This window comes from Perognathus longimembris, chromosome 4 (assembly GCF_023159225.1).
Source record: "Perognathus longimembris pacificus isolate PPM17 chromosome 4, ASM2315922v1, whole genome shotgun sequence".
Classification (NCBI taxonomy): Eukaryota; Metazoa; Chordata; class Mammalia; order Rodentia; family Heteromyidae; genus Perognathus; species Perognathus longimembris.
Window position 1 is genome coordinate 10,770,336 of NC_063164.1, and position 10,466 is coordinate 10,780,801.

Below are 10,466 nucleotides of genomic sequence, written 5' to 3' on the forward strand. Positions count from 1 at the left end.
TATACATATCTGCCTACAAACACATGTACACGTATAAGTGCACACGTATAGCAATTATAAACGCAGAAATTATTTGAGGCAAAGGAATGTGCATGACCTCTGAAATTTATACAGCCCCAGAGTACTAAATCATGCAAGTAGGCAATTCTCTGGATGTCCCATCAACCTGAGAAGGAAATTGTGAATTGAAAACTGTGTGGCATTCTGTTCCAAACTGCTTCCCTTTTTCTTTTTGTTGGTGTGTGTCATTCATACCCTAAAGTTCTCATGTGGAGTTAAAAGCAGATTTCTTAAGGGTTTAATGTTTAATTTTAATATTTAGGTATTTAGGTTGTTCATCACACAGACAGTATAGATTTGGTCACCTTAGATTCTAAATTTTGATTTTATGGTAGAAGGCCTTAGCCCAGATTTACTTTTTTTTTCTATGAAAGCACATTGCTAAGCAAAATAGTACTGTGGAAAAACTTGGAAAATAGTAAAATATTAGGAAAAGAAACATGTGGTTAACAGTGCATTTTTACCTAATTCTGAAGCAAGTTCCTAGTATTATCTTAAGGGTGACTTTTTTAGCATGGTAATTGTATTATCTGAAGCAAGAAATGTTATGAATCTTTTAAAGTGTTAATGTAACTTGAATCCGCTTCTTTATTCATATAATCAGATTTTAGTGACAACTCTTAATATTCAGAGCATTTTTGTTACAAATTATTTAATGTGATTTCGTCTCTTTAGCCACTGCTTGATCAATTTACTTGCTAGTTAACTATAATTTTCAAAAAGTCTTACTATGTCAATCTGGTGATATTTCAGGAAATTCAACAGGAGACAGATATCCCTGAAAGAGAGCTTGTTAGAGCCCTACAATCCCTTGCCTGTGGTAAACCAACACAGCGGGTTCTTACAAAAGAACCTAAGTCTAAGGAAATAGAAAATGGTCATATATTCACAGTTAATGATCAGTTCACATCCAAACTACACAGAGTCAAGATCCAAACAGGTATCGTTAATTATTTTTCTCTCTGAAAAATCATATATATTTTTTCTGTAGAAAAAAGTGATCTGTTGGATTTCTTTGTTTAAAAAGTGATGCTTTTCGTTGTAACAAAGGGAGTGCTCATGGGGCCGCCTGACATTTAGGCGTGAGAAGTAAAGCAGCTTTCCTTGATGTTGCTGCTGGCACATGCCGCTGAATCCAAGTGTGGTAAAAGTGATTCATAGTGGGAACGTGGTACTCCATGTGTTTGTTCTTCAGCAAATGAAACACAATTTTAAGAACATGTTAGGACTGACAAGGTAATTGTTCTCAATGGAAGCTAACTTTTGCTACACTTGATCTTACAAAACATTGAGAAGCAATGGAACTTACTTTCTAAAGCAGTTCTACAGATTTCGGGGGGTTGGAGTTACCTACTTGAAGTTTTATTGTTAGATGGAGCCACTTATATTTTGATATTAGAAATTATCTTCCTGACTTCAGAACGGAAATTTTGAATAACAGTTTTTATATAGCCTTACTTTTGACACAGAAAATCCTATTATATGTAACATAATGTGCAAGATTTGTGTTTTCTGTGTGTTTAAATACAAAAGATGGCACTCCCTTGCAGATATTGAAAATTAATGCATTTTGCTGCTTGGCTTAAAAAACTAGTATTAATATTGTTAACTCCTCCATTATAGCTAATATATCTGTATAATAAAATGATGTTTTAAAATGTTTATAGATGTTGGCTGGGAATGTGGCCTAGTGGTAGAGAGTGCTTGCCTAGTACGCATGAAGCCAGAAGTGGCACTGTGGCTCAAGTGGTAGAGTTCTGGCCTTGAGCAAAAAAATCTCAGGGACAGAGCCCAGCCCCTGAGTTCAGGACTGACACACACACAAAAATTCTACCCTAAAATGTTTAGATTTTACTTATTAAAAAAAACAATAAAAGTTACCTAATGGTTAAAACACAATTGATTATTAATATACATTGAGTCAAGAACATTATTATAGATACGCTTCTAATTTGTTTTCCTTTCCGACTTCCAACCAATTCTTTATGTGTGCTTTAGTGAACTAGAGTGATGTCTGTTCAAGCCTTGACTCCTTGCCCCATAGGTACAAAACATAGCATTTTTAACTTAATCCACCCAGATTACCATGTCGTTTGATATATACTTGAATGTTAACAATGAAACTACTAACATATATGATGGAATTAAGCTCATTTTTCCCCTTCAGTGCAAGACATGGGACTATAGGTTTGGGAAATGTGTTTTAGATTTCAAGGCTTACTTCTCTTAGATTTGGAGGAAAATATAAGTTGATATATATATATCTGAATTGCCTACTTCCACCTTTTGTCCCCCATTAATATTACCAGGATTAGTATTACCATAAATTAGTCTGAATTTTTAGTTTTCACTGTTGAGTGCATATATCGTGTGTGTGTGTGTGTTTGTGTGGTATGTGTGTGTTGTATGTGCCTATGATAGTTAAGTATGTTTGAAGTACAAGCTGGGCATTGGTGGCTCATGCCTATAATTCTAGCTGTTCAGGAGGCTGAGGATTGAGGATTGAGGTTCAAAGCCATCCAGGACAGGAAAGGCCACGAGACACTCAGCTCCAGTTCAATTAACCGTCTTACAAAACAGAAGTGGAGCTTTGGCTCAAAGTGGTAGAGCCACTAGCCTTGTGCAAAAGAGTTCAGAGACAGCTCAGGTCCTGAGTTCAAACCCTATTACTGATTAAAAAATAAAAAATAGAGATACAATGCCATAATGAAGGACTTGACTATGTAGGTTCTCTTAAAGTTCTTTTCAGTGATAAAATTCCACCCAAAAAAAAAATACGCTTTTCAATTGAGGGATGGTTTTTTAGATGATCTTGACTCATACATTTTAAGTGAAAACTTTCCTTTGCTGGTAAATGTTATAACCACTTTCCTTAAATAAGCAACACAAGCAAATAACTCATACATACTTATACTGCTTTTACCTTATAGTAAGGTAGTTACCTTACTAATAGAAATTGCAACAAAAAGTTTTTTAAACAATTTTTGAAAATAATTAGATTCCTGGTAATCACCAGCATTCCCATAATTGGCCATTGTTTCCATTACTACTTCCCTTTCAAGACTGCATCCCGTCCCGGTGTCTGTCCACCCCTCCTACATACTGATGCATCTGCGGACACATCCAGCAGTGCCTTCTCATACACTGCTCTTAATGCAGAGGACTGTCTTAACCTGGCTCAAAGTGAGCTCCTCGTTTTTCAGAAGCATCCTAATTTATTGTGCACCATGTAGTCTTCCTGTTAATTTTTCTTCAGGAATTTAAGAAATATACTTCCTTAGTTGACCAAGTCTGAATGAACCAAATAGATTGTTTAAAAATTAGGAATTTTCCTCTCCAGCTTTCTGTTTTTTTCTCTATAATTTCAAACCCATTAAAAAAGTTAAAATGACTGTTTAATGAACATCATGGTGTAGATATAACATATGCTCACCTAAACAGTCATTAAAGTATTTCCATGTCAGTCTTTTCTCCTTTTCTCGCTTGCCCTCCCATAATTACGTGTATAATTATTGGTATTTGCAGGTATGTATGTAGATACAAAGATTATGTTACAACAGTTGAAATTAATGAAGTATAGACATCTTTTTTTTTTTTTTTTTGGCCAGTCCTGGGCCTTGGACTCCAGACCTGAGCACTGTCCCTGGCTTCTTCCCGCTCAAGGCTAGCACTCTGCCACTTGAGCCACAGCGCTGCTTCTGGCCGTTTTCTGTATATGTGGTGCTGGGGAATCGAACCTAGGGCCTCGTGTATCCGAGGCAGGCACTCTTGCCACTAGGCCATATCCCCAGCCCCTGAAATTAATGAAGTATAGACATCTTAATGCTTCTCTAATGCTTCAACATATACCTCCTTAGTCTAAGATATCACATTATTCTCAGGAAAATTACCGCCTCCCATTACATGTATACCACCAGTATTTATGTGTTCAGTTCTTTCATTCTTTCATGTATTACTTTGTAGATCCATGATCCTATGAAGGTTTCCACATTACAGTTTACTTTTACTTTCATTAAATCTGTGTCAGTACCTCTATAACTTTTTCCCAGACATTGTTTTGAAGAAAAGCATTTCTTTTCTTTATACTATTTTCATCTCATGTGCTATTTTTTCAAAGATACTGATTATCTTAGCAAAGGTCACTAAAAGTACTGTTCTTTTTTTCTGCCTTTCTGCACATAGGGTCTGGGTGCTGTCTCTGAGCCTTTTTTTTTCCTTCTTCAGTGCTAGCCACAGATCCACTTCTTGCTTTTTGAGTGGTTAATTGGAGATTAGAGTCTCATGGATTTCCCTGCTTGGGCTTCGAACCACAGTCTTCAGATCTCAGTTTCCTGAGTAGCTAGGATCAAAAAGGCATGAGGCAGTGGCACCTGGCTAAAAGTACTATTCTTAATAAAAGGACTAATTAGGAACAGCTGAATGGTTATGAACACCAGAATGATATTCTAAGTCTTGCTATCTCCTGGCTTAGACACGTGCCTAGTCAACAAAGTTCCAGGTACTTTTTGGTGTATCTCTCAGTTTCTACTACCAGACACATTACAGATACCTTTTTTAATGAGCAAATAAGCCAGGAAAGTTACCAGTTTTCTTTTTCTGCTACTTCAGTTATTGCACAGTTGTAGAAGAAATGGTCTTCTGTATTTCATCCCATAGCAGTTGCTTTGCAGATGTATAGGGCAGACTCTCCTACTAGAGATTGGAATACAGTGTGTGTGATAATGATGCCATGGCAGGGTTTCACTAGAGGTGCAGGTGAATTACCTTACTATTGCTGTCCCTAATCATAGTGGAGCTTTTCAGTTGTTTGTGTAGCTGATAAGCTTTTGACGAATACTTGGTCTCTGATGTCTTAGAGTTAGCATTAAACACATACTCACCTATGAGCTACTTTTGGGTGAAATATAACTTGGAGTCATGATGTTATAATACTCAGTCACCAATGGAATGCACAAGCAATGAAGAAGTATATTTATTGCTCATTTTACTACTGAAAATATCCAACTACCATTTTCTCGTAGGAAAACAATTACTGATTTATATTAAAACAAATTCCAGGAAATCATAGCATGAGTTTTTATTGTTGACAATGGTCATGATGATGGTGTTTGTTTATGCTTTTTGTTGTTGTTTTGTTTATTCTTTTTTATATTGTTTAAAGTGGCAAAGAAATGCAGAAAAAAATGACTTTGTTGACTATTTTAATTGCTTGTGTGTTTGATAAAAGAAAGAAAACCCAGTATGTGGTTCACAATCTCATTTTCCTGGTGGTTATAATTTCAAAATAAAGGAGACGAATGCAAAAAGAAAAGTTCATTTTGTTTTCTTTAAAATTAAAATTCATAATTTTTAAAGAGAATAATTTACAATTGGACATAGACTATTTGCTGAGTAATTGAGTAAATGCATGTCTATACTAAGAGATTGAAATGGTATGAAGTTTTCGTATAAACCATTTCTTCCCATTATACTTACAGTAAATGCCTTTGTTTCTGTTGCAGTTGCTGCCAAACAAGGTGAATCTGACCCAGAAAGGAAAGAAACGAGGCAGAAAGTAGACGATGACAGAAAGCATGAGATAGAAGCTGCTATAGTGAGGATAATGAAATCTAGAAAGAAGATGCAACACAATGTGTTAGTAGCAGAGGTAAGCACAATGAAAGACTGGTTATTACTGAAAAGGAAAATAGCGTTGTTACAGATTTTAGGGAAGTATTCAATTAATTGAAACATATATATTTCACATTTAAAACAAGACACTTGATAGCAGAATTGTACATCAGTCTGTGTATACTATAAGAACTTAATGTATTCATAATGAAAATGCTAAGAATATGGTCAGGTGGAGGAATGAGGATTTACCTAAATGCATCTGATCATATAAAATAATATTTGTCAAAATGGATTTCAGAAAGGGAAAATGAGAGTTTTTTTTTTTTTTTTAAGGAAGAAGTGAATTGAGAATTTAGCTATATTAGGGATATAGTTAAAACCATTGGGTTAAGTTAAATTTTCAGGGATAGCATGTTCCTTACTATGTAAGGAATATGATAATAGCAAATGGCATTGAGATAGAGCCTTTTGAGCACTGAATTTCAAGATATTCTTTCTGCTAAGCTGCACTAACATCACTTGTGAACTTTAGAATTACAGATTCTTAGTTTATAACCCAGAATCTGTTGAATCAGAAACCCTAGGGCTAGGGCATATAATCTGCCTTTAAGCACTCTAGGTCATTCTGAAGCCTGTTCAAATTTGAGAGCACTGCCAAAGAATCAAAAAGATAATGTCATGTGGGCAGAGGAGAATTACAGGGAATGGGTGGTCAGTAATTTGGGGGGGGGGGGTAAACAAACGATTAAAGTGAATGTGCATTTCAGACAGATTGGCAGTTAGATTACTGGTTAATTTACCCAGACATTTGAAAGGGTGCCTTGGAAGTACATGGAGGTGACAGTCATGGAGTGGCTTAACCTTTTCAGATACTGGCTTCAGAAAAGGACAGAGAAGAGCACTCTGATTAATGATAAGTTAGAGGCTTCTGAACTTCCCCAAATAGGAGGATATTAAAGATGTTTATATGTTAAGGATAAGAGAGGGATGATGCTTAAAAATAAAACAAATAAAAAAGTGGAATGAGAAGATACCAACATTAGGAAAAGCAAGGCGAAGGTTGGATAGGAATGCAGGTGGGTGGTAGTCAGTATTAATGGTATAAATGTGCCTCTTCCTGAGAGGGCAAGGCAGATGTCAGCTTTATGTGCTAAGCTGGGAGTAATAAAAAGGTAGACAAACATAAATATGGGCGGGGGTGGATTTGGGGTATTTCAAACAGAGGGATTTCTTACTCCTGTGTAAAACAGGAGGTGTCAGGTACAGCACTTAAAGCAAAGAGCTTAAGAAGCTTGTCAGAAATTGGAAGTAATATCTCTTGAAGAATGATGCTCAAGAACTCCGATGCATCTAATATAAATTTGTGTTAAGCCTAGTCTTTTCCAGAGTTTGGTCACCCTTTTTCTAAATGGCCAGCTGTGGAGTAAAAACAGATGGAGGCAACACATTATAATGTGAAATTTTTCAAAAACTAAGCATTAGATGTTGTTTGGACTCTTGACTGTAGTGTGTTGCTTCCTGATCTGTTCAGATAGTACTCAGCTAATCTCAGCAGAGACTCTAGTACATTTAAAGTGAAGTCATAGGTACAGAACGTAGATTAGATCAAAGGGTGTTTGTGGGATGAGAATCAAGCATGTTAACTGTAGCTAAAGTTGTCTAGAATGCAACCAAGTCTCCCTGTAAGGAAGGAAGAGAAGTCTAGGAAAGCAGTATGCGTAGCCTGGAAGAAAACAGTGTTAAAAGAGTTGGGAATTCCACTGGGCTGAGAAAAGTTTTAATTCTGGAAGAGTAATCCTAGAAGGATGATAGCTTTTGGGATAGAGACTAAAGTACTACATAGTTTCAGAAATCGAAAGAATTTCAATTCACTCTGCTTTTGGAGAACACATGATCCACATTAAAAAAATATATATAGCGGATGGATGGATGATATACAAGAGAAGCAGGATTATTTTGTTTAGATTCATCTCTGCTCTATTATTTATTACTTCTTCATGTTTCTTCTGCCTTATTTTACTCCTTGATTAAATAAGACAGGCTACTTTGTGGCACAAAGAGAATTAAATAATACAAAAGATAGATATATAATGCATGGACAGTTTGCTGGCAGCTGTACAGTCATGTTACTCAGTTCTGTGAACTAGGAGAGTAAACAAGAGTCAGTAGATTGTATTATCAAAATGATTGAACTATAAAGTGGTATATTATATTAAAATAATCCAACTAATTCAAGTACTAATCCACATTTATCTTTCACATTCTAATACAATGGAGTGTGTTCAATCCATACATTACATTTTTAACTAAAACCATTTACGTTTTCTGTACTTTTAATTCACTAATAATATCACTAAAGTTTGACAGTATGAATTGCTGTATGCTTATATGGAAATGTTATAGTTGAAGAAACCTTTCTGGTAAGCATTAGTCTTTGTGCCCTTTTTTCTTTAGGTAACTCAACAGTTAAAGGCTCGATTCTTACCAAGTCCAGTTGTTATTAAGAAACGTATTGAAGGACTTATTGAGAGAGAATATTTGGCACGAACACCTGAGGATCGCAAAGTATACACATACGTAGCATAAAATGCATTCAGAAATTCAATTTATTCTTGGACTGTACTCTTCGCATGGACTGGGAAGTTCTTTTAAATCATTAATATTAAGACGACCATCTCTTCTATTAAATTGCAGTACATGTTCTAGACCATTCAGATCAAGCCTTTACTCCCTTTGAGAGTTTTCAACATCAGTTGATTGAGCTTCAGGCTTTTCAACGTTTATCCCTGTAGAGATCATCTTTACAGTTCCTCGGGAAAAATGTGAATGTGCCGCGTTCTGTTCTCAATACTGTGTGAAAGCAGGAAAAAAAATAAAACAAAAATTTAGAAAAATACAGCTCATTAAAATAAAATTGTTGGATTTCATTCCCCAGGTCTTCAGTGTTGACGTAAATGTGTTTCTGTAGTGTTGCTTATTAGCACTTTGCGCATTGTGTAAGTTGGGTAACAGAAACGACAAAGAGATACAAATTCCTAGTTATCTTGCTCTGCTTATGACATTTCTTTTAGCTAGTCTTGTTTAATTTAAAGGTTTGATTAAATATATACAAAGACCCAAGCATTCAATTTGAGCATGCTTTATCCTCCCACTTGCACTTACTAATCTTATAGCCTTATGACCAAGAACTTTTGTTTTGGGCTCAGTACATACTCTGATTTGGTTTTCCCTGTTGTAATTTGAGATTTCCCAAATGAAGTCTTATAATGATTAGGTTTTGTTCTGAGTTATTTCTAGAGAAAGAAAATATTTTAGTATGTATAAATTGTACAATAATTTTTTGCTGTTGTACTTAACTGCTAATAGTGGATTGTATAGGGTGGTGTTTTCATTTATTATAGCAAAGAATAAATGAATCTAGGATACACATACCCACTAATTCAAGTACGTCAGAGCACAAGTTGGCAGCTGGTTATATTTAATTCAGCCCCTTTGAAAAGCACATATAGTCTACACATTGTCCATAAATAAATATCTTAGGTCCCTCCCCATACACAGTTTAAATATATATATTTTGGTGAAGCTGTGGTACATTATTCATTTTCTGTTTCAAAATGCAGTCTCAAGATGCAATAAATATGATGACCTTGATAGTTTTAATGAAATCTTCAGTTCTTGCAGCTGTGTTTTAGAAAGTGATTGAGCAATATTTTTCAGACATGATGATTCTTGTCCTCTGACGAGTCATCGTTTTATGTTTTCGAAGATGTGCTTTGTGCTGAAGATTCATGTTGTTCTGTGCTTCCAACTGTTACCAATGTTTTTTTTTACCTGATTGATCTGCCAAGGATTATAGTTTGCTTTCACTTCAGAGTATTTTTATCTTAAATTTTATTTAATTTTGTTTCATTTTTGTTCTTGTAAGACAATGTTTCAGATATGTAATTGGGGCAAACCACTATAGTCTTCTGTTAGATAGAAAAATGAAATGTTACTAATAAGTTAAAATAGCCCACCCTCCATTGACTATCAATGCTGTTGATACATTTATTAGAATGTATGTTTCAGACAATGGTTTCTGTTGAAATTTATGGTAAAGTTACAACAACTGAATTCTAATATGGATTAAAAGCTCCACATAAATATTTTCCCCCATGCGTCTTGGATTATACTTTTCCTTTTAGATTTACAAATATGCTTTTATTGAATACCACTCTGCCTTCGTCTGTATTACAAAAGTATAAGCTTTATGCTCACAGCCTCTGTATTTTCCACATTTAGATGATACAATTAAGGATTCCAATGAAAAATGTCAGACATAAATTCTCATGACACTTAACCATACCTGAACTATAACATGAAACAGTGAAGAGCTTCACTCTCTGATTTTATTGAAATTTTCCTTAAGGGAGTGTATATTAAGGATCACTATTTCATGTTTGAGAAACTTTTTATTGTTTGCCTTTCCTGGTTGGATGATGTATAACAACTTGGAAAATGATAGAGCTCAGACTGTCCAGTTAATAAACACAGATGATCAAACATTTTAACTACTGTATTTGACATCTCCTGAGACATTAAAACAAACATTTTAAGTGCCACTATAAACCATTAAAAATCATTACGTTGCCATGTACTGGTAGCTAATGCCTGTAAATGCCAGCTAATCAAGAGACTTGAGATCCAGATCAAGGTTCAAAGCCAGCATGAGCAAAAAAAGTGTGGAGCTCCATCTCCAAAATAACTATCAAAAAGCTGAGCTGAAGGCCTAGGTTAAGGGCTAAAACACTAGC

General features: G+C 35.2%; 1 protein-coding gene across 3 annotated transcripts in view; it reads left to right on the forward strand.

Annotated features, from left to right (window-relative positions):
- Positions 1–9,823, forward strand: part of Cul3 (cullin 3) — an 80,032-nt gene extending 70,209 nt beyond the window's left edge. For all 3 annotated transcript variants that reach the window (XM_048344654.1, XM_048344655.1, XM_048344656.1), the window contains 3 exons: positions 814–1,000; positions 5,562–5,707; positions 8,128–9,823. In XM_048344654.1, the coding sequence (XP_048200611.1) occupies positions 814–1,000; positions 5,562–5,707; positions 8,128–8,259 (465 nt within the window). In that variant the 3' untranslated portion in view covers positions 8,260–9,823. The remainder of the gene's footprint in view (positions 1–813; positions 1,001–5,561; positions 5,708–8,127) is intronic.
- Positions 9,824–10,466: the final 643 nt, after the last annotated feature.